This window comes from Geotrypetes seraphini, chromosome 4 (assembly GCF_902459505.1).
Source record: "Geotrypetes seraphini chromosome 4, aGeoSer1.1, whole genome shotgun sequence".
Lineage (NCBI taxonomy): Eukaryota > Metazoa > Chordata > Amphibia > Gymnophiona > Dermophiidae > Geotrypetes > Geotrypetes seraphini.
In genome coordinates, this window is record NC_047087.1 from 152562605 (window position 1) to 152589748 (window position 27144).

At 45.9% G+C, this 27144-nt stretch overlaps 1 protein-coding gene across 11 annotated transcripts in view; it reads left to right on the plus strand.

The window, feature by feature from the left end:
- Positions 1 to 27144, plus strand: part of C4H16orf70 (chromosome 4 C16orf70 homolog) — a 1667531-nt gene that overhangs the window by 539838 nt on the left and 1100549 nt on the right. For all 11 annotated transcript variants that reach the window (XR_004539236.1, XR_004539235.1, XM_033942210.1 and 8 more), the window contains one exon: positions 2397 to 2476. Coding sequence is in view for 9 of the 11 variants with exons in the window: in XM_033942210.1 (XP_033798101.1) it covers positions 2397 to 2476 (80 nt within the window). In the remaining 2 variants the exon portion in view is untranslated. The remainder of the gene's footprint in view (positions 1 to 2396; positions 2477 to 27144) is intronic.

Below are 27144 nucleotides of genomic sequence, written 5' to 3' on the forward strand. Positions count from 1 at the left end.
AGACCGGTAAGTCTGACCTCGGTTCCGGGGAAAATGGCGGAAGCGCTGATAAAAGATAGCATCGAGGAGCATCTAGAGAGGCATAAATTTATGAAAACATGCCAACATGGCTTCTGCAAGGGAAGATCGTGCCTGATGAACTTATTGCACTTATTCGAAGGAGTTAACAAACGGATGGACAAAGGGGACCCCATAGACATTGTATACTTAGACTTCTAAAAAGCCTTTGACAAGGTACCCAATGAACGCCTACTTCGGAAACTAAAGAACCATGGGATGGAAGGAGACGTACACAGATGGATCAGGAATTGGTTGGCGGGCAGAAAGCAGAGGGTAGGAGTGAAGGGCCACTACTCGCATCTGGAGTACTGCGTCCAATATTGGTCGCCGTACCTAAAGAAGGATATGGCGATACTCGAGATGGTTCAGAAGAGAGCGATGCATTTGATAAAAGGTATGGAAAACCTTTCATACGCTGAAAGATTAGAGAGACTGGGGCTTTTTATCGCTGGAGAAGCGGAGACTTAGAGGGGATTTGATAGAGACTTATAAGATCACGAAGGGCATAGAGAAAGTGGAGAGGGACAGATTCTTCAAACTTTCGACAACTACGAGAGGGCATTCCAAAAAATTAAAAGTGGACAAATTCAGAACCAATGCTAGGAAGTTCTTCACCCAACGGGTGGTGGACACCTGGAACGCGCTTCCAGAGGGAGTGATAGGACAGGGTATGGTATTGGAATTCAAGAAGGGATTGGACAATTTTCTGAAGGAAAAGGGGATATAAGGGTATGGATAGAGGGTTAGTATACGGGTCCTGGACCTGATGGGCCGCTGCGTGAGTGGACTGCTGGGCATGATGGACCTCAGGTCTGACCCAGCAGAGGCACGGCTTATGTTCTTATGGGTCCAAGATGAAACACGATAGCTTCTGTAGCAAAAAAACATGCTCTTTCAGATGATATTAAAAAAAAAAAAACCCAAAAACTACACACAAATGCATAAAGCCATATTGTTTGGATGGTCATATCTTCAACTTCACTTGACTGTAAAAGCTCATATTGCAAAATCTTGGAAGTACCTCATGGTACATGTCTGCTGGTAAAGTTGTACCCTCAGCTGACTTACCTACCAGCAGCAGTATGGAGCCAAACTGTGCCAAAAATTTTCATTCGTGAATTTTTTTTGCCTACTTTGCTGACCTGTAGAAATGGAAGCATGTTCGTAAAAGATTTCAAACTTGGCAAAGAAACTTGCCCCAAGGTGTTGTTCCAAACTGTAAAATTTCAGACTCTAGGTAGTTTCCTTCTGCCGCAGTGCTTAAGCAAAGTTGGTGCTTTAGGTCACACGAGGCATGGGAGTGGATCGATTGCTTTTGTTCAACCACCCCTAGCTTCTGACCAAATTGAGATAGATCCAAAAATGTTTGCAGAGTTTCATTTGAGACCCTAGACAACACCCCTGTAAAATTTGGTTGGATTTCATGGGGGTCGAGCATAGGCGGTTTTCAGTATTTGTCCACTTGACATGGAATGATCCATTTTCCAATTTTTACAGAGTGAATATAGCAGCAAGGGCGGACTCTGCCTTTGGATCCTCAGTGTTACAGCCAGTGCAGATTTTTGGGACTGCTTTTGTAGATCTCATCCATTTATAATGACACACCTATTGTACTAGAAAAAGAAATTAGGTTTGTTTCTTGCTAATATCTTTTCTAGTAGATAGTTGTGTCGTTCTGGATCCCCATCCAGTCATTTATTTTCTGTGCCTGCCTACTGTCTCACTCAATGTTTGTATCCAGATTTGTCAGTTGGATGCCAGTCAGATATTAAGAATAGTCTATTGCTAGCTTATGTAGATTTTTAATTAGTGGGGGCGGAAGTTTCAACAAGTTATGAATATGTTGCTGATATATAATATACCGAATGGATGCCATAACAGGTTTGGGTAGCATGAAGTCAATGAATATATTAATAATAATTTAAATATTTCCTGGGTGGCCAGTTTTTGAATACCTTTCAGCTCTTTAAAATGAGAGACCTGGCATAGATCAGTGGTTCTCAGCCCTTGGGACATATCCATTCAGTTTGTTTTTCAGGATATGCATAACAAATATGCATGAGATAGATTACATTCGATGGACACAGCATATTTAAATGTCATGCATTTTCATTGTGGAAATCCTGGAAACCTAATTAGCTGAAGACTAGATTGAGAAACTCTGACATAGATGTGTGTATCAAATATAGTACTAGTATGGAGGCAATCGAGCCCTAGTAAAACTATAAGTTAGTTTGCTGTTGAGATCCAAATATGATTAACAAAATAACGTGCAAAGCAAATGAGTACATTTCTTTCTTAGTGAATTAATAATTGTTATTTTGTATTCTTTTCAGTGGTGTTCACTTTAATTCTCAAGCAATAGCTCCAACAATAGAGCAGATTGATCAGTCTTTTGGTGCAACACATCCTGGAGGTAAGCAGAGATCAGTTATTTGAAAACATTTTTTTACTTCATTTATATGTGTTCAAAAGCTGTACCTATGGAGACCCTTGCCAGACAAGAGCAGTATTGAAGTGTGCTTTGGAGGATATACCTTGCCAGCTCTTGCTTTATATTATCACCCTTGATCGAAAGACACATGAAAAAGGGTAAAGGCCAAAAAAGTTGCTGTATCCATTGCCCAAGTTTAATGTACGTGATAGAATTCTTATAATTCTTCTTATTTTTTTTACTTTAATCATTTTTTTAAAATTCATTGAAGAATCTTTTTGCAATTGTTTTTTATCAATACAAGCAACTTTAGTCAATTGAGATGGGCCTTGCTTCATCACATTCTGGACTTGATGGTTCTTTCTTTCCTTTGATGTCACACTACTTAAAAACATTGTTCTGCACTTTGGTTGATATAGCTTTTGGTACTTCTCAGTGCATGGGTATTATAAGGGTTGCTGCTTAAGGAAAGAAAAATCACAGTTTGACGATAGAAGCGTTTGGCTAGAACAGAGTTATTTATATCCTGAAGAATATAGGCAAAGGGTATAGTTTGAAGTAAGTAGTGATCATAGTAGTTAGATTTTAGAGTATAGTAGTGTTTAAGTCCATTACATTAACAAGTGCTAGAATATATGTCTGTCTGTCTGTCTTTCTGTCTCTCTCCCTGCCCCTGTCTCTTTCTTCCTTTCTTTCTGTCTCTCTCCCTCCTGCTGTCTATCTTTCTTTCTTTCTATCACTCTCCCTCCCGCTGTCTGTCTTTCTGTCTGTCTCTCCTGTCTGTCTGCCTTTCTGTCTGTTTCTCTCCCTGGCCCTCTGTCTGTCTTTCTGTCTGTCTCTCTCCCTAGCCCCCTGTCTTTCTGTCTCTCTCCTTGGCCCCCTGTCTTTCTGTCTTTCTCCCTGGTCCCTTGTCTGTCTGTCTTTCTGTCTGTCTGTCTGTCTCAGTGGCGTACCAAGGGGGGGGCGGGGGGGGGCGGTCCGCCCCGGGTACCAAGCCCTGAGGGGGTGCTCCCGGTCCGGTCCAGTTACCCCCCCCTGCGCCGGGTGTCGCGTCTGGAAACAGCCTGCAGCAAGATCGCGATGCCAGAGATCTTTGCCTGCTTCGACTGTTTCCTCCGCCACGGTCCTGCCCCTCCTCTGATGTCAGAGGAGGGGCGGGACCGCGGCGGAGGAAACAGCCGAAGCAGGCAAAAATCTCTGGCATCGCGCGATCTTGTTGCAGGCTGTTTCCCCAGGGCAGTAGCGTACCAAGGGGGGCGAGGGGGAGGTCCATCCCGGGTGCCGCCTTAGGGGGGGGTGCACAGCTGGCCCGGTCCCTATCGCGCTCCTACCCTCCCAGCGAAAGCAGCATCGGCGCCATTATCGAAAAAGGTAATGGCGCCAGGCCTTGGAGCACCAAGGCAGACCGCTTCTCCCCCCTCCCAGCCGAAACCCCGCTGACCATCCTATCTCTCTCCCCCCCCCCCAAGTGAACCTTTCTGACCCTCCCAGCGAAAGCAGCAAACCTCCCTCCAGTAGCGTCGGCTTTATCCTCCCTCTGCCGCATCACTGATGACGTCATCAGTAACGCGGCAGAGGGAGGAGAAAGCCGCGAAGGAGGTTTGCTGCTCTCGCTGGGAAGGTCGGAAAGGTTCACGGGGGGGGGGGAGATAGGAGGGTCAGCGGGGGTTCGGCTGGGAGGGGGGAGAAGCGGACTGCCTCGGTGCTCCATTACCTTCTTCGGGCAGCAGCAGCGTTTACAATTCGCTGCTGTTGCCGGCTTCAGGCCTTGTTCTCTGCCGGGTCCTGCCTACTTCCAGTTTTCATGAAGACAGGACCCGACAGAGAGGAAGGCCTGAAGCGGGCAACATCAGTGAATTGTGAATGCTGCTGCTGCCCGATGAAGTTCAGGACATCGGGGAAGGAGCAGGGAGAAATCGGCTGCTGGCTTGGGGGTGAGGGTAGGGAAAGAATCGTGGAAGTGGAGAAATCGGCACGATGGCTTTGTGCAGGCTAGGGGGAGAGAGAAAGAAAGGAAAAAATAAAGAGGGGGGGCCAGGGGGAGAGAGAAAGAAAGGCAGAAAGAAAGAGGGGGACCAAGGGGAGAGAAAGAAAGGCAGAAATAAAGAGGGGGACCAAGGGGAGAGAAAGAAAGGCAGAAATAAAGAGGGGGTCAAGGGGGAGAGAAAGAAAGGCAGAAAGAAAGAGGAGGGCCAGGGGGAGAGAGAAAGAAAGGCAGAAAGAAAGAGGGGGACCAAGGGGAGAGAAAGAAAGGCAGAAATAAAGAGGGGGGTCAAGGGGGAGAGAAAGAAAGGCAGAAAGAAAGAGGGGGGCCAGGAGGAGAGAGAAAGAAAGGCAGAAATAAAGAGGGGAGCCAGGGGGAGAGAGAAAGAAGAAGGATCAGAAGAAGGACCAGAGACTCATGAAATCACCAGACAAAAAAGTAGGAAAAATGATTTTATTTTCAACTTAGTGATCAAAATGTGTCCGATTTGAAAATTTATATCTGCTGTCTATATTTTGCACTATGGCCCCCTTTTACTAAACCGCAATAGAGTTTTTTAGCGCAGGGAGCCTATGAGCGTCGAGAGCAGCGTGGGGCATTCAGCGCAGCTCCCTACGCTAAAAACCGCTATCGCAGTTTAGTAAAAAGGGAGGGGGAATATTTGTCTATTTTTGTATAGTTGTTACTGAGGTGACATTGCATAAAGTCATCTGCCTTGACCTCTTTGAAAACCCGCGGAATATAAATGATAATTAACATTTTCTCTGCGTACAGCGTGCTTTGTGTTTTTAAAATTTTATTGTTGGTAGATCATTTTGACTTGGCCACAAAGGTAAGGGGGAGGGAGGGAGGGGAACTGCTGAAAGACATCTAATAATCCTTGCAGGCTTGACTGCAGGGAATTATTTTTGTAAAATCATGTTTTGTTATGTGACTGGCATTATCTAGACTTTAATTTCTATGAATGAATAGAATGAAAATGATATAAAATTACTTGCTTGTTTTTATGTGCGTGCGCTGAAGGAAAGTGGAGAGAGAGTGGGCTGAGGATGCTGAAGGGAAATGGGGAAGAGAGTGGGGAGAAGACGCTGATTTATAAATTGACAATTGTACAGAATATTGTTTCTTTTTATACTTTAATATAAACAATTCAAGGCTTGTGTGGATGGAATCAGGTGGTTTGCGGGGATGGGGACCGAGCTTACGGGGATTAGTCCAATAAAATTGTATTTTTTTATATCTCATTATTTGTTTTATTTTTATTTGTTAATTTATAAAGTGGTGATTGTTATGTATCAGTTTTTTCAAATTTACATCTACTGTCTTTATATTTTGCACTGTATTAGAGGACATGTGTTACTGTTTTTTGTGGTGTTGCATTGTATCCAGGGTCTGGTTTCTTGGAGGATCAGTTTAACTTTTGTCTACATATTTCTATTTTTAGTTTGTGATTATTCCATTTTGGGCGAGGGTGTATCTCTGTTCTGTGTGTATGAAAAAGACATAGTTTTCAGTTGGCATTGACTACAGGACCAATTGACTGTGCGGGATCTGGCTTGTTTAGTTTTACAATGTATGTGTTGGTGTTCTAGTGCTCACTGCAGTGTTTAAGATGCAGCCTTTTCCTAGGTACACTCTTGTGGTGCGATATGTAGATTGGTACTAAAAATCATATTTTTCATATAGATGGGGGGGGTGTCAAAAAATGATGGGCCCTGGGTGCCACATACCCTAAGTACGCCACTGCCTGCAACTACTCCATATGTACTTCTAATGTCATGACAATTTAGACATAATTTATGTTTTGTTATGTTTGGAATAATGGTTACATATATGAGGTTCAATAAAAGAAAATTTTCACTGCCTGTTTCTATTCTGACCATTTATTCCATTTCATGGTTATTGCAAAAAAAAAAAAAAAAAAAATTTTTACATGGGGGGGGGGGGGTGTCAAAAAATGATGGGCCCCGGGTGCCACATACCCTAGGTACGCCACTGGTCTGTCTCTCTCCCTGGCCCCTTGTCTGTCTGTCTGTCTTTCTGTCTGTCTCTCTCCCTGGTCCCTTGTCTGTCTGTCTTTTTGTCTGTCCCTCTCCCTGGCCCCTTGTCTTTCTGACTGTCTCTCTCCCTGGCCCCTTGTCTTTCTGTCTGTCTCTCTCCGTGGCCCCTTGTCTTTCTGTCTCTCTCTCTCCCTGGCCCCTTGTCTGTCTGTCTTTCTGTCTCTCTCCCTGGCCCCTTCTCTGTCTGTCTTTCTGTCTCTCTCCCTGGCCCCTGTCTGTCTCCCTGTCTGCTGTCTGTCTTTCTTTCTGTCTGTCTCTCTCCCTGGCCCCCTGTCTGTCTGTCTCTCTCCCTGGCCCCTTGTCTGTCTGTCTTTCTGTCTGTCTCTTTCCCTGGCCCCTTGTCTTTCTGTCTGTCTCTCTCCCTGCCCGCAGTCTGTCTCTCTCCCTGCCCGCAATCTGTCTGTCTTTCTGTCTGTCTGTCTCTCTCCCTGACCCTGTCTCTTTCTTTCTGTCTCTCTCCCTGGCCCCTTGTCTTTCAGTCTGCCTCTCTCCCTCACCCTCTGTCTGTTTTTCTGTCTGTCTCTGTCTCCCTCGCCCCCTGTCTGTTTTTCTGTCTGTCTCTCTCCCTCGCCCCCTGTCTGTTTTTCTGTCTGTCTGTCTCTCTCGCCCCCTGTCTGTTTTTCTGTCTGTCTTTCTCCCTGGCCCCTGTCTGTCTTTCTTTTTGTCTGTCTCTCTCTGGCCCCCCTGTCTGTCTGTCTCTCTCACTGGCCCCTTGTCTGTCTGTCTTTCTGTCTGTCTCTCTCCCTGGCCCCTTGTCTGTCTTTCTTTCTGTCTCTCTCCCTGACCCTGTCTGTCTTTCTTTCTGTCTCTCTCCCTGACCCTGTCTGTCTTTCTTTCTGTCTGTCTCTCTCTGACCCCCTGTCTGTCTGTCTTTCTGTTTGTCTCTCTCCCTGGCCCCTTGTCTGTCTGTCTTTCTTTCTGTCTCTCTCCCTGGCCCCTTGTCTGTCTCACTTTCTGTCTGTCTCTCTCCCTGGCCTCTTGTCTGTCTGACTTTCTGTCTGTCTCTCTCCCTGGCCCCTTGTCTGTCTGACTTTCTGTCTGTCTCTCTCCCTGGCCCCTTGTCTGTCTGACTTTCTGTCTGTATCTCTCCCTGGCCCTTTGTCTGTCTGACTTTCTGTCTGTCTCTCTCCCTGGCCCCTTGTCTTTCTGTCTTTCTGTCTGTCTGTCTCCCGGGCCCCTTGTCTGTCTGTCTTTCTGTCTGTCTCCCTAGCCCCTGTCTGTCTTTCTGTTTGTCTCTCTCCCTGGCTCCCTTTGTCTGTCTGTCTGTCTCTCTCCCTGGCTCCCTTTGTCTGTATGTCTTTCTGTCTGTCTGTCTCGCTCCCTGGCCCCCTTTGTCTGTCTGTCTTTCTTTCTTTCCGTCTGTCTGTCTCTCTCCCTGGCTCCCTTTGTCTGTCTGTCTGTCTTTCTTTCTGTCTGTCTGTCTCTCTCCCTGGCCCCCTTTGTCTGTCTGTCTTTCTTTCTGTCTGCCTCTCTCCCTGGCCCCCTGTCTCTCTCCCTGGCCCCCTGTCTGTCTTTCTTTCTGTCTCTCTCCCTGGCCCCCTGTTTGTCTGTCTTTCTCTGGCCCCCTGTCTGTTTTTTCTGTCTGTCTCTCTCCCTGGCCCCCTTTGTCTGTCTTTGTGTCTATCTTTCGTTCTCGTGCACTGAGACGCTTCAGCTGCAGCCCCCTTCTCCCATCTACCCTTAAATCACTCCTTTTGCCTCCTCCCCAGCCTGAACAACCGCCAACCACAGTCCGGATGCTGAGTGTCTGTATGCCTGCTTCTGTTATTTTTGTGCTCTCTTTGGTCCTGTTAGATGGAGGGAGGGGCGGAGTCGCCACCGAAGTCGCAGCCTCCGTGCATCCATGCTTAAGGTGCTTCCGCATTATAAAGAGCTAATATGTCGATCAAATTTTGAAGGGTTCCGGAAGACTGGAAGGTGGCAAATGTTACACTGATCTTCAAGAAAGGTTCAAGGGGTGATCCGGGAAACTGCAGACTGGTGAGTCTCACCTCGGTACTAGGAAAGATGGTAGAGGCGCTGATAAAGGACCGCTTCATTGAGTACCTTGACGGACATGATCTGATGAGGACCAGCCAGCATTGCTTTAGCAGAGGAAGATCTTGCTTGACAACTTGCTACACTTCTTCGAGGGAGTAAACAGGCGGATAGACAAGGGTAACCCGGTTGACATTGTATATCTGGATTTTCAGAAGGCTTTCGACAAGGTTCCGCATGATCGACTACTTCGAAATATTGCGAGCCATGGAATCGAGGGTAAAATATGTGGATTAAAAATTGGCTGGTGGATAGGAAACAAAGAGTGGGAGTAAATGGACAATACTTGGACTGGAAAAGCGTCACCAGTGGAGTGCCACAGTTTCGGTGCTTGGACCCGTGCTCTTCAACATATTTCTAAACGATCTGGAAATTGGTACGATGAATGAGGTGATTAAATTTGCAGACGATTCAAAGTTATTCAGAGTAGTGAAAATACGGGAGGATTACGAACACATTCAATATGACATAAACACGCTCAAGAAATGGGCTGCGACATGGCAGATGAGGTTCAACATGGATAAGTGTAAGGTGATGCATGTCGATACTAAAAATCTTATACACGAATACAGGATGTTCAGGGTGGTACTTGGAGAGACCCCCCAGGAAAGAGACTTGGGAGTACTGGTCGACAAATCAATGAAGCTGTCTACGCAATGCGTGGCAGTGGCAGCGGCAAAAAGGGTGAACAGAATGCTAGGAATGATTAAGAAGGGGATCACGAACAGATCGGAAAAGGTTATCATTCTGTTGTACCGGGCCATGGTATGCCCTCACCTGAAATACAGCATCCAGCACTGGTCGCCGTACATGAAGAAAGACACGGTACTACTTGAAAAGGTCCAGATAAGAGCGACTAAAATGTTAAAGGGGCTGGAGGAGTTGCTGTACAGTGAGAGATTAGAGAAACTGGGTCTCTTCTCCCTTGAAAAGAGGAGACTGAAAGGGGACATGATAGAAACATTCAAGATACTGAAGGGAATAGACTTAGTAGATAAAGACAGATTGTTCACCCTCTCCAAGGTAGAGAGAACGAGAGGGCACTCTCTAAAATTAAAAGGGGACAGATTCTGTACAAACATAAAGAAGTTCTTCTTCACCCAGAGAGTGGTGGAAAACTGGAACGCTCTTCCGGAGGCTGTCGTAGGGGAAAACACCCTCCAGGGATTCAAGACAAAGTTAGACAAGTTCCTGCTGAACCGGAGCTTATGCAGGTAGGGCTGGTCTCACTTAGGGCACTGGTCTTTGACCTGGGGGCTGCCGCGGGAGCGGACTGCTGGGTACGATGGACCACTGGTCTGACCCAGCAGCGACAACTTCTTATGTTCTTAAAAATTCACTTATTTATTTCAATTACAATTCACAAGAACACCTTGTTACATAAAAAACAGGGAAAGAAACAAATTAAGGAAACTGCTGATTTAACAATGAAAAAAAGAAAAATCATTTACCCTTCCTTAGAACTCAAATTGTGGGGAATGGTCATAAAACCAATTTGGAGAAACAAATTAAGTTATATTTTAAGGAAAAGACAATAATGTGAGTATGCTCTTCATTTATATTCTAATACCCTAAGTCAGTCCTTGATGACTTCTAGAAACTGTTTCAAATGGTCTGGGGGAAAAAAAGGTATATTTAGTTCCCAAGTACAAGACCAGCTAGCTCCTAGTTTGATAGTATCCTGTCGTATGGAAAGAAACATTTTCCTTTATTCCTGAGTAGATCCTGAAAGATCAGGATAAACCCAAATTATTTGATCCCCAAAAAGCTTTTGAAAATTTTTGAATCATATTCATATCTTGCTCAAATGTAAAAGTCACTAAAAGTGTGGCGCTCTCAGTAGATTTTGATATAGTTTGTTCCAAAAGAACAGATACATTTTCAAAATCAATCTGTATTCCTTTTCTATTGGATTTTTCAGCATTAGAACCACTTTGAAGACTCTTTTTATTAGGAAGGTAATATATCTTATTAATTGGAGGAATGACAATGTCCAGGGATTAATGGAAAGTTCAAGATCTGAAGGTTTAATCGTCAATTGAAATTTTCCATTAGTTCGAATTATCTGTGTATTGAAGTATTATCTTTAATCATTGCTACCTTAAATTGTTGAAGCTGCTGAATATCTTCCTGAGTTTGCCTGTCCCAGTCCATAAATTCTATTTTTATGGAGTCAACAGTTGGTCTTGAATCCCTGGAGATGGTTTCCCTATGACAGACACCGGAAGAGCGTTCCAGTTTTCTACCACTCTCTGGGTGAAGAAGAACTTCCTTACGTTCGTACGGAATCTATCCCCTTTCAATTTTAGAGAGTGCCCTCTCGTTCTCGTTGGAGAGAGTGAACAACCTGTTCTTTTCCATCAAGTCTATTCCCTTCAGTACCTTGAATGTTTCAATCATGTCCCCTCTCAATCTCCTCTGTTCGAGGGAGAAGAGGCCGAGTTTCTCTAATCTTTTCGCTGTACAGCAACTCCTCCAGCTCCTTAACCATCTTAGTCGCTCTTCTCTGGACCCTTTCGAGTAGTACCGTGTCCTCCTTCATGTGCGGCGACCAGTACTGGACGCAGTACTCCAAGTGAAGGCGCACCATAGCCCAGTACAGTGGCATGATAACCTTCTCCGATCTGTTTATGATCCCCTTCTTTATCATTCCTAGCATTCTGTTCGCCCTTTTCGCTGCTGCCGCACATTGCACGGACAGCTTCATCGACTTGTTGATCAGAACTCCCAAGATTTTCCTGGGAGGTCTCTCCAAGTACTACCTCGGACATACTGTATTCGTGCATGAGATTTTTGTTACCGACATGCATCACTTTACACTTATCCACATCCCACCCAATGGACCCCCCCCCAAAAAAAACCCCACAAAAACTCAGATAAGAGACTTGATCAATCCTCAAATCATGGCCATTGGCATCAGAGACCTCAGTAATACCTACAACCAATATCCCCACTCCATCAGCCTGACTGCCACCACCTGGCACTCAGGAATCCAGTCCCTCTACAATGGCATGGCCCGGAAGAGAACAGTCCAACTTTCCACCAACAAACATCCAGCCCTCTGGTTTACCAGCAACCTATTAACCCTCAAAAGTACGCTACAGCAAGCTAAAAGGCAGTGGATCAAGAACCAAAATGAGGAGACTAAGATCCACAGGAAAAACCTCTCAGCCTCCTACAGAACTGCCATTCTAGAAGAAAAAAAAACATCCTACACATAACTCCTACAGAGATTTCCAAATAGATCTAACGCCTATTCACCCTGACAATCCACCTCTTCAGGGAGATAGAAACAACAATCCCACTAGCCTGGACACTGTCTACTACCATTAATAGAAGAGCATGGAACCCTGGCCCTATCCCCCTTCCAATCTGGTTTCCGGGTAGGACATAGCACGGAGTCCGTCCTCCTGGATATTATTGAAGACAGTTGGTCAATACTAGATAAAGGGAGCGACGCTATGCTAGTGCTACTCGACTTAAGCATAGCCTTTGACACAATCGATCACCAACTCCTATTGAAATCAAGAACTCCACCCACACATGGTTCACCTCCTTCTTCCACCAAAGAACACAAACTGTACTATTAGGCCCAAGCAAATCTTTTTATTTAAAATTTTTATTGATTTTATAAAAACATCTTACAGAAAGCACTACAAATTGTCCATAACATTTCTTAAAAGCACTTATTTACTATATATGAAATACAAAATAACAACCCTCTTCCCTCCCTCCCTCCCTCTCTGGATTTGTATGCAGAATAGGAAATCCTTAATTTGGCAGGTTCACAATGCTATTAAAGCTGTTTAACAAAAGAATCTAATGGACCCCAGATTCCTGTGAATTTTTGTGATTCATTCACTTTTTTGCTAACATTTTCTCCTATCGGTAATACATACAATCTGATCACAAACCCATCAAATACAGGGTCCCCAAAGGTGCCCTATTGTCCCCTCTCCTGTTCAACCTCTACATTAGGCCAATTATAGATTTTGCTCACAAACAGAACATTAAAATCCACTCCTATGCTGACAACCTCCAGCTACTGCTTCCGCTTGGTGAAAACTGATCTTCCCAGCTCTCCAAACTCCAACACTTCCTCTCTGACTTAAAGAACTGGATGACAGCCAACAAACTCCAGTTGAACACCTCTAAAACCGAACTCCTCTGATCGGGAAGAGAAGCACCAACTTCACCCGCCCAACATTAACCTGGGAATCAACCTCCCTAACAGCAAATGACCAGGTACGCAGCCTCGGGGTGATACTGGATGGCCACTTATCCCTCTCAGCTCCTTCTATTACCAATGACAATTCCGAAGGATTAAGCCTTACCTCTCCAAACCCGACTTAACCCAGCTCATCCATGCCTAATTACTCTCTAGACTAGACTATTGCAACTCTCTCTTCAACGGCATCACCACAAAGGAACTCAAACGGCTTCAGTGGGTCCAAAATGCAGCAATCCGACTCCTATATGACCTCAACTACCACGACCCCACCTCTCCAGCTCTTCAAGCAGAACATTGGCTACCTATCAGGAAATACTGTATTTTCAAAACTCTAGTCATCGCTCACAAAAGATTCCACAACATAACCCCTCCGTATATAGCTTCCAAACTACACCAGTACACCCCCAATTGCCCCCTTCGCTCAGCCGTGGAAAGACGACTGTGCATCCTCCAGGGAAAATCTCTCCAGATGGAAATGGCCTGGAAATGCTGTACAGTCATTTTATCCCTCTGCTTTGGAACCAGTTGCCTGATCAGATAAAATCTCAGAACTCACTGATGACATTCCGAAGAGCAGTGAAGACCATACTTTTCAGCTAAATAGACTCTGGCAGACTGCCTCCCCCTTTCTGTAACCCTCCTTTGAGCCCCTTTATTTAATGACTAATCTCGACCTTAGTCTCTGTGGAATTTCAACATTTACCCCCCACCAGTCATGTCCTCGCTTGTGAATGTCCTGATGTAACCTGTACTGAGCTTCGGGGAGGATGGGCTAGAATACGAAATAAATAAAATCAATAAATAATTGGACAGTCACCCCGGGCACCCCAGAGAAACTTTGTACTTATCTAGAAAAGCTGCCTTCTGCCCAAGAATGATTTTCCGTGATTCTGCACACTGCACATGGCTTGTGTAGACTACCTACAAGAACTGAGGTCAATGGTGAAAAGCCGCCTGTTTACGGCCTTCAGTACCTGACTTCACGGAAACTCAATATGCTATTATAATTAATATATATTTTATTAACAATCAATAACAGGTTACAAGAGCAAATCCTTAAAGCATATGGAGCTGACAGATAGTATGCCTCAAGCGCTTGAGTATACCTGAATGTCTGTCCTCCTTACATAATCACAAAGGCTGTATCTTATACAATTCTTGATAGCCTGAGGCCACGTTGGCACATATCATATTGTTAGTTTTTATTGGTCACTTACAAACGTCATTACATTTATCAGTTTATTAATTGGTTCATAATATCTGTGTCATATTGTACGCGTGTCCTGTTTACTAAAATCACTATCTATTCCAGTCAAATGTCATTTTAATATCAACGCAGCAGGGGGGGTCACGTGATGCATCTGCCTTGATCGGATGTATGCTCTTCGAGCTCTCCGACCTCGGGTCTCCTAAAACCTGCTTAACTCTCTTCAAAACACTGCTTGCCTGTTTTTACCTCCACCGGCACTTTTCCTACGGTAGTGGGTGTGAGTGGGGTATTCTGTGGGACAGCAGACACCCGGTATGCCATTAAGATCGGTGAAGACACCAAAGCATAAGTCGGCCTTGCCTGGGGCTAAAATGGCGGCGTCCCCAACTCCAATTTCTGCTCCAGCACAGTGGGGTGAATGGGCTCAAGAAATCTCGCGGCACTAGAAGATCGTCTGCATAAACTGCAGTCAGCGGTGGATGGAATTAATGAGCGCTTTGAGGCTCAGACGACTCGGATTCCGATGGGGAAGATGCAGCGATACAGGATCACAATAGCGTGCTTGCCCTGCAGGCTCAAGTGGCCGCACTAACTACCCGACTGGACGACCAGGAAAACCGCCAGCGCCGAAACAACTTACGGGTGGTGGGTCTGCTGGAGCTCCGGGCGGATCAGGATCTCTGTCATTTTTTTTCAAACTTGGCTCCCGACTCGGCTGGGTCTGGAGACGCCAGTGGCTAGATTCATCTGTGAGAGAGCGCATCGCATGGGGCCATGCTCGGGGGATAACAACCGTACCCGAGCAGCGATCGCTCAATATATTAACTGGAAAGAGAAAGAGCTCATACTTCAAGCCTATCGGAAATTGGGTCAGCTGGAGTATGAAGGGAGGAAGCTGTTGTTATTTAATGACTACTCTCTCCACGTGGCTTCCCTTCACAAAGAAATGATGCCCCTCTGCACAGCGTTCCACTGACGTGGAGTGCGCTTTGCGCTAGTATACCCGGTGTCCCTGCGAATCTGGAGGGAAGGGAAGCCCCACACATTCCCGGACCGAGCCTGTGCCTGCCGATGGAGGAGCCCCTGCAGCTGACCTGGCCGTTTGACTTGGCAGTCTGCTTTCAGCAACTTTTTTTTCTCTCTTCTCTGCGGCCTTCAGCTGCCTGTGAGTGCTATCGGAGGTCGGAGGCTTGCATTTCTAAGCCCCTCAGAGTTGAATTGTCTGGTTTCGGCTGGCACGTGAAGTGGTGACTTGCATTGCCCGGGATATACGGGGCCTGGTGTTGCGGCTGAGCCCTTTTTCTGCTGTTGGTCCCGAGGGCTGGACTGTTTCATCCAGAACTTAGAGATCTTTATTTCTTCCCTGCTGATGCAGACTATCCACATTGGACTGACAGTGAGCTACTCTCTAGCCCAGCGGTGGTTAGATTCTCCTGTCATATTATTAGCAGTTGTTCTCGCTATGGGGGACTCTGAGTCTATGAGAGCTCAGTAGTGGACGTTAGGTTGCTCCAGGTTCTGAGAGCTCAGTTTATTGCTCTTTGTTTTTTCTTTTTTGTAAGGGGGGGTTGGGGGTGCCCCTGGGGATGGGAGAGATCGGGTGGGGGAGAGGTGTTTGAGTGGGTGAGTTGGACGGTGGATGGTGTGCTTGTGTATGGGTATGTGAGGTGGATGACTGTGGGATTGCAGGGGAGGCTTCCATGGGTTCTCATGTCAGGTTTCTGGGGGAGGGCTACCACTCTTTTGGAGGCACTGGAGTCCTATAGGGTGCCACTGCTCCAATTTTCTTGGATGGGAGGCCTAGCTGGGGGGTTTCCCGTTCACTGTGTTAGTGCCTCCCGTTCACTGTCTGCTACTGTCTCTGGGAGTATTTCTCCAAATGACTAAGTTGACTATAACCACATTAAATGTGGACGGGATTCACTCCCCTGTCAAGAGAAAGAAGGTTTTGAACTGGTTTCGCAGGAGGGGGAAGGATATCGCATTTGTGCAGGAGACCCACTTCTCCCCTGCTGAATACCTTAAGCTTTGGAGAGAATGGGTGGGTGAGGTATGCTCGTCCTCTTTTGGTACTCAGAAGCGAGGGGTTGCTATACTTATTCATAAGCAATTGCCATTCCACACTCATAAAGTCCTCCAAGACCAGGAAGATCGCTTTGTTATAGCGCTGGGGGAATTATGGGGGCACAAATGGTTATTATGTAATCTGTATGCTCCTAATGTGTATGATCATAAATTTTTTTCGGCTTTGCTTGCCAGGATAGCCATGTATCCTGACTACCAGCCACTGGTAGAGGGGACTTTAATATTACTGTAGATCCCGCCTTGGACTGTAGTCCAGCAAAGGCGGGTGCGAGGGATCATGGAGCCAAGGGAATAAACTTTTTGCTTAGCCAGTTGCAGTTACTGGACTCCTGGAGGATTTTGCATCCAACGGAACGTACCTACACTTTTTACTCTCACCCCCACAATGTCTATGCCCAGTTGGACTACCTATTGGTCTCGACCTCTCTGCTCCCTAGGGTGTCACGGATTGACATTGAGGAGGTTCCCTTGTCGGATCACTCACCAGTTGTTATGGAACTTCAGTTTACGCTGGAGTCGGGGGAACGACATTGGAAATTTCCGTGTTACCTTTTTAGAGATCTAGAATTTCATAAATATCTTCGGGAACAGTGGCTGAAGTATAGTTCTCATAATAATACTGATGACGTCCTCCCTGTCATCTTTTGGGAGGCTTCCAAGGCGGTTCTGCGGGGGTTCATTATTGCTTATCTCTCTCGCAAGCGGAAAAAACTGGATGCTGACTTATTGGCTCTCTCGGGGGAGCTTCGACATCTGAGGGCGCGATATTGCACTTCCCTCTCCGCGGATGATAAACTTCACCTGCTGACTGTACGGGGCCAGATTGATACCATTTTGATGCAGAGGGCCTCTCAAGATATTTATTTTCAATGGTATAAATTGTACTCCTGGGGGGGTAAGACGGCGGCTATTGGCCAATCTGGTCTACCCCCCGCGCAGGGTATTTTGTCTATTCAGGACACGCAGGGAACTCGTTTCACTCAGGCGCAGCAGATTCAGCAACAAGTCGTTAACTTTTATGAATCTCTGTATGCTAACCGTCCATTCGCGGATACCTAAAGAGATGCTTTTTTTCAAGGGCTCAAGCTGCCTCGACTGACGGCTGCTCAGCTGGTCGCCTTAAATGCACCTATTAGTCCTGGGGAGGTGTAGCTTGGTATTAAGAAGCTTAAGTTAACTAAAGCACCTGGCCCTGATGGTTTGGCTCCAAATACTACAAGATCTTGTTGGACCAGCGTCTTGGCGATAGCGTTTAATGCGCTGTCCGGGGAGAGGGGTTTGGGGACCCCAAATTTGGCTCACGTTGTGCTGTTGCCTAAACCATGCAAGGACCCGGCACGGGTGGGGTCCTATCGCCCCATTTCTCTTCTTAATTAGGACGCTAAGCTCTTTGCCGCGATCTTGGCGCACAGGTTGAATGCCTTTTTGCCGCTTTTGATTCATGAGGACCAGGCCGGGTTTGTGCCGGGCCGCTATACATCCATGAACCTGGCTCGGGCTTTGATGGCTCTTCATTCCAGGCGAGGATTGACGGGTACATTAGCTATAGTTGGTTTGGACATGGAAAAGGCCTTTGATGGTATATCCTGGCAATATCTTTTCTGGGTCTTATGCCAGTTTGGCATTGAGGGTCCCATTCATCAATGGATCTGTAGCTTATATATCCGACCTCAGGCAAGGCTTTTAGTAAATAGTCAGTTTACTGCTCCGTTTGCATTGGGCTGGGGGACGCGACAGGGCTGCCCGTTGTCGCCGCTCCTTTTTGTGTTAGCCATTGAACCCTTGGCCGCTAAAATTCGTGGGGACCTGTCTCTTCGGGGTATTCGCCTGGGAGAGTCGAATTAATCTGTTTGCTGATGATATTCTCCTTTATCTTGAACATCCCTGTCAGGATTTAGGACGGGTCCTGGCACTTGTTCACTCTTTTGGGGACATTTCTGGCTTGCGTGTTAATTGCGATAAATCTGAACTTCTCCCGTTGCGGTCCACTGCGGTGGAAGCCTGGCATACGGGTCTAGAGATCCCACCAATGCGGGGGTCGATGCGTTACCTTGGGGTGTATTTAAGCCTCAGCCTCAAGCTTCTGTACCACTATAATGTGCGGCGCTATTTGGATGAAATACACCGTTTGTGTGCTAAATGGAGAGATCTTCTGCTGGGACTATGGGGACGGGTGGCTTTGTCTAAAATGGTACTTCTCCCCAAAATTCTGTATCCCTTGCAGACTGTACCTATATGGGTTACTGCTAAGGATGTGTGCCTGTTTCATTCTATACTCTCCTCCTTCATCTGGCGTAATAAGCGTGCCCGGATTAGCTCTGCCACTTTGGCTCTGGATAAATCTAGGGGGGGTTTGAATCTTCCTAATCTTCGCCTTTATAACGTGGCATTCATGAGGGTTGGTCGGGTTGCTATAAATTTGCTCCCGGGGGATGGGTGGAGGCTTGGTTCGCCCCCCATTCGGTTCTGTCCCTTCTTCACACTCAGCTTTCCGTTATTCCGTGAGGGGTGTCTAAATTTGTGTTTCTTCTTCCCTTGTGGCGTGCGTGGCGGTGGTGGTGGCATCGGCAAGGGAAAACCCCAGTAGCGTCTCTCTTGGTGCCGCTGTCTGGGAATATCAACTTTTCTCCAGGAGTAGGGCATTCTTGGTTTCGGTAGTGGGAGTGGAGGGGGTGTAGATCTCTTCAGGAGGTCCTTAAAGTGGGGAGTGGTCAGTTTCCTACATTTGCCCAGCTGCAATCCCAATGGCATCTGCCCCACACTCACTTTTGGGCCTATCTTCAAACTCAGCATTATTATTTGTCCCTTGGTTGCAAGTGGGTGGATGCGTGGCTCTGTGGTCCCTTGGATGTTCAGTTTTTTCAGGTGCCTCCTGCTCTTAACAAGTTGGCCACCTGGTATCGCATTTTGAAGAATGCTTCGGACTTGGGTGCTATTGATAGGCAATCAGATCTTGACCTTACCTTTGACCGTAAGGCATTTCTTGATCTTTTTGCTCATGTGCATGCCTTGGGAGGCTCCACGGATTTTCGGGAAATGCAATTTAAGATCCTGCACCGAGCTTACATTTCCCGGGTACAGGGGGCTCGCATGGGCCTTTGGGAAGGTGAGATCTGCACTAAATGTAATTGCTCTTCTGGTACCCTCCTTCTCCATTTCTTGGAATGACCCTCTTCTGCCTTCTAGCTGTCAGTTCTCCCATTTTTGGAGCGCCTTGTTCAACGCGCTGTGCCCTGGACCTATGGTTTCCTGCTTTTGGGTGACCAACGGGATTTGATAGCGGATGGGCTTATGCTACCCCAGCGCAGGGTTCTTTACATGGCTGTCTTGGTGGCAAAAAAGCTTCTATTGCAATACTGGGTGGCTGAATCTGTGGCCTCTTTCTCGCAGTGGCTTGCTCGTATAGCTGTGGTGGGACAATTTGAACTTCATTGCAGGCCTCCATCTGAGAGTCTTGCTCACCGGTGCTATCTCGCACTCTGGCGGCGGGCCTTAACTCTTTGTTCCGGTTCAGAACTGGCAGCTGAGGACCCTTCCTCTGACTCTTTGTAGGGTGGATGCTGCGTTTTCTCTCTCTCCTTTTTGCTCCCCTGGGTGGTTGCGCTTGTGTGTTTGGTTGTTTGGGGGTATGACTGTGGGAAGCTTGCTGTATGCTTGTTGTGACTTAAGGCTGGGTGTTTGGGGGTTTGTGTGTGTTTGCTTGGGGTTTTTTGATATTTCAAAATGTCAGTTGTGTTGGGCTTCCAGCCAGCAGGTCTCTGTACTGTGATTCATCTGTTATTATGGTTCTCGATTGTCGATTCCCCTGGTTGTACTCTTTCTCCATGTTTCCCCTCTGGTTGTATGTCCCTTTGCAATTGCCAATAAAGATATTAAAAAAAAAAATTAAAAAAAATATATATATATATCAACGCAGCAATTTTAAGCTAAGGGTCCAGTAAGGCTCCGCCCATTTCTTACAAATAATGTATTTTTATATTCTTGGTCAGGACATGTCCTCATCCTTCTTAGGTTCACTTCCCTGTTCTTATGGCACTACAGCAGATGTGACACCAGTTGCCATGTAAAAGAATAAGTTTCATTTCACTTGCTCATTTTAGCATAAGTTTCGCTTGGCTTGCTGATTTCAGCAAGCATAGATTGTGCAAAGGCTGACAGCTTTAGTCAGAGCATTTTCAGCCATCTTAGGCCTTTAATAATGTTGGTCTATTATGTTAGGGGATTTCAGGGGGGCTCTTCACCTCTAGTTTCATAGAGGACTTAAAATCTTCACCTGTATATATATATATATATATATATATATATATAGGACCCTCGCTCTCTCCTCCCCCTCCCTTATCAATGGGTAGCGCTGGGCACAACGCTGGGGGTTCTTTTTGGATACGAATCTAGGAACTATCAGTACTTCATTTCAGCCCTAGTTAGCGGTGAGGTTAGGATGGTTCATAGACAACGGCGCGAAAGACAAAGGCGCGCACCGACAACTGAGCACAAGATGGAGGCGCGCGCCGAAGAAAATTACAGTTTTTAGGGGCTCCGACGGGGGGTTTTGTTGGGGAACCCCCCCACTTTACTTAATAGACATCGCGCCGGCGTTATGGGGGGTTTGGGGGGTTGTAACCCTCCACATTTTACTGTAAACTTAACTTTTTCCCTAAAAACAGGGAAAAAGTTAAGTTTTCATTAAAATGTGGGGGGTTACAACTAGAGAGTTGTGCGGGGACAGAAATCCCACCCGTCCCCACCCGTCCCTGCCAAAGTCTCACTCGTCCCCGTGAGGAATCCCACCCGTCCCCACCCATCCCCATGAGGAATCCCTCCGTCCCCACCCGTCCCCGCGAGGAATCCCCTCCGTCCCCGCCCGTGCCCGTGAGGAATCCCCGCCCGTCCCTATAAACTTCAGAAATAGTTATTTGAGAGGAAGTGACGTCAGCTCACAGAATGGCTGCTTGAGCAGAGAGCTCCGTAGGGGCACATGAGATATCTTTATTTAGCAGTGTTCTGAACAACGGAGATTCCACATTTTCAATATTGTTGGTACACAGCTGCGATGGAAACACGTAAGAAGCTGGATAAGTATCGATTTCCTTTGCTTGAAGGGGAGAAATCGGCTACCGCGAGTAGCAGTGGATCGCTGGGAAGCAAAAAAAAAAAATGGCGCCGGCGCTTGCAGAATCGGATGATGACGAGCCTGCCATTGAGAATGCACCGGTAGAGACGATCACCCCCCAAATGTTACAGGGTTGGTTCCGAGATTTAAAGGAGGAAATGGTGGGTGTTCGCCAGGACCTGAAGGCAGCAATGACTGAGCTGCGGTCTGAAGTGGCTGAGCTAGGAGGCCGGGTGGGGGACACAGAGGATCGCATTTCGGAGCTGACACAGGATTTACAGACCATGCGGGCTGAGCTAGAACAAATGCCATCCTCCATCCTGACCTTACAAAACCAGGTTGAGGATTTAGAAAACCGATCTCGCCGCTGTAATTTGAGGTTTAAGGGTGTACCTGATATTGAGGAGTACAAGGATTGTGCATTGGTGGTGAATAAAATTTGTGCGGATTTATTAACAGAGGCACATGGCTCCCTGCCTGGACCGATAGTGATTGTGCGGGCTCATCGCAGTTTGGGCCCTGCAAGAAGCACAGGGCCTAAGGATATCATTGCTTGTTTCCTGGACTTTGGGATCAAAGAGAAAGTTTTGCAAGTAGCAAGGCGTAAACAGGAATATCGTTGGAATAACATCTCAGTGGGTATTTATCAGGATTTAGCCTGGGCTACCTTACAAAAACGTCGGAACTTTCAACAGATCATGTAATTGCTGAGAGCGGAGGGTCACCGTTATCGTTGGCTGTTTCCCTTTGGAGTATGGATCACGATTGATGGAAAGTCTAAACGTGTTGGTGATGTGGAGGAGGCGTGGGCAGCCCTGAAAGAATTGGGGTGCAAAAATGTTCCAGAGAACCCTGTTGCTGTACATAAGAAGGCGGAGAAACGTTCTCCTGGTGTTTGGTCTACTGTTGGGCGCACTGGGAAGCGGCAATTGAAGGATCATACCTGAAGGATTGTGGAGATTAATATTCATTTCTTTTTACTTTTTCTCTCCGGTTATTCTGGGACATTTGGTCCTGGTTATGGAGAGCCTGGCATATGATAGGGGATACCTGGACTGTTTTTTCTTTTTTTCTTTTCTGCGAAGACAAACTTGATTTTGCCTATTCAAATTGTTGTTTTGAAAGACATTTGTAGGGGGCTATCACAGAAAGCATTATTGTCTGTGAAACCTATTTTTTAGTGATTATGTTGTACATTGTGGTGGGCATTTTGGGCTTTAAGGGTAAGGGAGAGAGACGCTTGTATAAAGGGTTCGAGTTGCCTTCTGTGGGGGGGTGACCTTACTTCTTCTTTCTGACTGCCCAGTTTTTGGGTATGTCGGAGTTGGATAGACAGAAGGGGGGGGGAGGGAAAAGGGGGATCATTCACGGAAAGATAGTTCTATTGTCCTAGGCTCCTGGAATGTCAATGGCTTAAATAACCTAGGGAAACGTAGCATTGTTTTCCGTGAATTGTATAGGCTAAAGTGGGATATTTGTTTACTGCAAGAAACTCACTTAAGATCGAGGGACGAGCGGTTATTGCATACTCATCATTATGATCAATTGTGGACTCATCGGGCTCGAGGCACACAGCGGGTGGGGGGTTTGGCTATTTTGGTCTGTAAGGGGATAGGGTTGGAGGTGGATTAAGTTTTCAAAGATGGGGAGGGACGATGTTTAGCTATTAGGGGTAGGATCCAGGACAAAGTGATTACTATTATTAATATATATGGGCCTAACACAGATCAATCTCATTACTATTCTGGTCTTACGGAAGGCCTGACTGCTTTTGTAAAGGGTGCTATCTTTTGTGGAGGGGATTTTAATGTGTGCCCAGATCTATCTTTGGATCATTCCAGGGGGGGACGAGTGGCACTTCGACATCACAGTAAGGCTTTGGTTAGGTTTATGCACCAATTGGGATTAGTGGATTGTTAGAGATTACTCCATGGTACACAGAGGAATTATTCTCATTTCTCTAATGCTACTCAGACTTACACGAGAATAGATGGTATTTGGGCACATAGAAACCTTTGGGGTGGGATTCAAGAGGCGGAGCTTGGTAACATTCAGATCTCCGATCACGCTCCTGTCTGGGTGGTATGCAAGGGACTTAGGATACAATCGGGTAGAAGATTTTGGCGTTTAAATGAATCACTTTTAGGGGATCCTATTATATTGCAAGAAGTGAGGGACTCTATTGTAGATAATATACATATGAATGATAATGGGGAAGTAGGTGATGGGATACTTTGGGATGCTCTGAAAGCTGTTATTCGGGGTATTTTTGTTAAATGGGGGACCCGTAAAAAACGAGACAGAGCTAGGCGCTCTTTGGGCTTGCGTGAGCGATTAGTGGAATTAGAAAAACAACATCAGTCTGATCCTCGACCCAGGGTTTATGCGGACTTGAGTAAAGCACGGCTGGAACTACACCAACTACAACTTGAGGACTTAGCTTTTAGGAAGACACAATTGAAACAGGCTATGTTTGAGAATGGAAATCGGTCTAGTGCTATGCTAGCCCATTATCTACGGGCTCGTAGGGTGTCTACTACTATTCAGAGCATTCGTGGACCTGATGGGGTTAGGTATAGGACTGATAAGGATATATAAAACCAATTTGTAACATTTTTTGCAGCGTTGTATCGTGGGGACACCCCGAATGATGGTTCTGGGATCACAGACTTTTTAGATATGGTCCCGTTGCCAAAGCTCTCGGTTTTGGAACAAGAGGGGTTAGATCTTCCCATAACGGAGGGGGAGGTGATTGGGGTCATACGGGGTTTAAAAGGGGGTAAATCTCCGGGGTTGGATGGGCTACCAAATGTGTTCTACAAGACCTTTAGGGAGCAGATTGTTTCCATGTTGGTGAGGGTTGGTAATGGGGTGCGAGATGGGGGTTCTCTGCCATCTACTATGGGAGAAGCAGGGATTACGGTATTGTTGAAGCCGGGAAAGGATTCGGAGCAGTGTGGAGCATATCGTCCCATCTCATTATTAAATGTTGATGCTAAAATTTTGGCAAAAGTGTTGGCATTGAGATTGGGACGGGTGTTACCGGGACTTGTCCATGTTGATCAAGCTGGATTTATCCAGAGGCGTCAAGTGGGTGATAATATTCGTAGAACTTTATATTTGATCTGGGAGGCACAGCAACAGCATAGTAAAATGGTTTTATTGTCCATTGACGCTGAAAAGGCCTTTGATCAGGTCAATTGGGAATTTTTATGGGCAGTAATGGAACGGATGGGAATAGGGGGACTGTTTGAGAGGTGGATACGGAATTTTTATTTGACACCCAGGGCTTGTATTAAAATTAATGGGCTTTATACAGACTTCTTTACTAGTACTAGAGGGACCAGACAGGGTTGCCCACTCTCCCCTTTACTTTTTGCTTTGTATTTAGAACCCTTGGCTTGTTATATTCGGGACCTGGGGGGCAGTTAAGGGAATCCATCTGGGGGGACGGGAACATAAATTAGCGCTATTTGTGAATGATATTCTTTTTTATGTGACAGACCCGGAGGCTACTTTTTCTGAGTTACTGGAGGTATTTAGGAAATTTAGAGGTCTGTCTGGCTTTACGATCAACATGGACAAGTCCGAATTCTTGAATATTTCTTTGGAGGAGGGGGAGGCGCAGAGGTTAGTGGATACCTTTCCGGTGAGGCGAGTAAGGGGTCATCTTCGGTATCTCGGTATTTTGATTCCATCTGATTTATCGCGTCTTTATGATCTTAATTACTCTAGGATAGTACGCTTAGTGCGGACGGATATGCAAACTTGGAAGGGTCTGTGGTTGTCCTGGTGGGGGCGTATAGCAGTTATCAAAATGAATGTCTTACCCCGTTTATTATTTTTATTTCAAACACTTCCCATAGCGGTGCCTAGGGGACTTTTGAAGATATTGCACAAGGAATTTCGCTTTTTTATTTGGCAGGGGAAACACCCCAGGTTGAGTCAACAAGTACTTTGGTCTGCTCGGGAGGATGGGGGAAGGGCAGTGCCCAATCTGCACTGGTATTATGAGGCGGCACAACTTCGCTTTATTTTGGATTGGAAGATTGCGGTGTTTAAACCCGGGGTTCAAATTGAACAAAGCTATGTTCCTCATTGTACTCTGAATACTTGGTTGTGGACCTCCTTTTCGGTTTCAGAGCGATTGCAGGGGCAAAGGAATCCATTTTTTTGTCATCTGGTATGGATGTGGGGATCTCTGTGTCATAGGGAGAAGAGTGGTAGAGGGGTTTCTACTCTTGCTCCTATTAAGGGGGAACCGCGGTTTATTGCAGGATTGGAAAGGGGGGCGTTTAGGAGATGGGAATCTATGGGTATTCTTACATTTCGGGATGTGCTTATTGGGGGTTGCTTACCTACTTTCGATGCATTGGTGACTAAGAAGCCTGGGTTGGGGAGCAAATTTTTTGCATATATGCAATTGAGACATTTTATGATCTCGGAAGGTTGGGATAAAGGGAATCCTCAGGGATCTGAATCTTTGGAAAACTTATGGGTTTTATTGAGTAGAGTACCGAGACCGATTTCCATTCTCTATAAATTTTTGCGAGGTAGAGAGGTGATTTCCCTTCCTTTTAGGCTACAGTGGGAACGGGACCTTCGGCTCCACTTTTCTGCAGACGATTGGTCCCGTATTTGTAATGAGGTACAAAAAGCATCTCATTGTATACTAGTCCAAGAAAATGCTTATAAAATCTTAACACGCTGGTATTTCACTCCTGAACGGTTGCATATTATGTACACTCAGGTTTCCGATTCTTGCTGGAGATGTGGTAAAGGCCCTGGCTCTTTTATGCATATTTGGTGGGAGTGTGGGGTGATTCAGAAATTTTGGGTATCTATTACCCGCTTTTTGACATTGTGGATCCAGGACCCTCTACAGCTTTTACCTCAAGTTTGTCTGCTCGGATTACATAATGTTAGAGATGCTCCTTGGCAGACAAAACTGGTTCGAATGGGATTGGCAGCAGCCAAATGTTTGATAGCGTTGGAAGAAGCTAGCTGCTCCACCAGAGGAGGAATGGTTAGAGAAATTGCGAAAACTTGCCCAGATGGAATGTATAGCTGCTAAGCATTATGGTTATTATGAATTCCAAAGGCGGACTTGGGACAAAATATTTCAGTGCATTTGATCCTTTCTTTCTGTTGGGTGGGAGGTTGGGATGGGAGGGGAGGGGAGAGGTGGTTATTTGGGAGTCTCTTTGAAGGAACAACGAAGGGACTTCCTCATGGTATTGATTTTGCTGGAGGTTATTTTTGACTGTATTGGTTTATTTTCTGTGGGGTGGTGGGATTGGGATATACTTGTATTGTGTTTTTTTTATGTATGCTTTATTGAGTGGCTGTAATATCCCTGATTGGTGTACTTGTGGTGCTTATATTGTTTTATTTTCATTATAAAATTCTAATAAAAATTGAATAAAACAAAAAAAGAAATAGTTATTTCATTTAATTATGCTACTGAATTAAAGGCTCTGGTAGAAATCCATTTACAAATAAGCAAAAAGGCTTTATTAATTTGGAAATATTAATTGGGAAGAATACATACTTTGTAAACGGGTTTCTACCAGAGCCTCTTTTGTTTATAAATTTTTATCAACACAAATAATATTCTACTTTATCCTGAAGCAAAAAAAAAAATAGAATTCTTTTCTACCTTTATTGCCTGGTTTCAGCTTTCCTCATGTTCTCATTCAGTTCCTTCCATCCACTATCTCTCTTCTCTCTGCGTCTTCCATTTGCTCTGTTGCTGTGCCTCTCCCTTTCTCCCCCCTTCCAAATTGGTCTGGCACCCATCTTCTTCCCTCCGCTCCCCCCATAGTCTTGCATCTCTGTCTTCTTCCCTGCCAGCGTCTTCTCCCCACTCTCTCTTCCCCATTTCCTTTCAGCGTCCTTCTCCCCCCCATCTTCCCCATGTCCTGTCAGCGTCC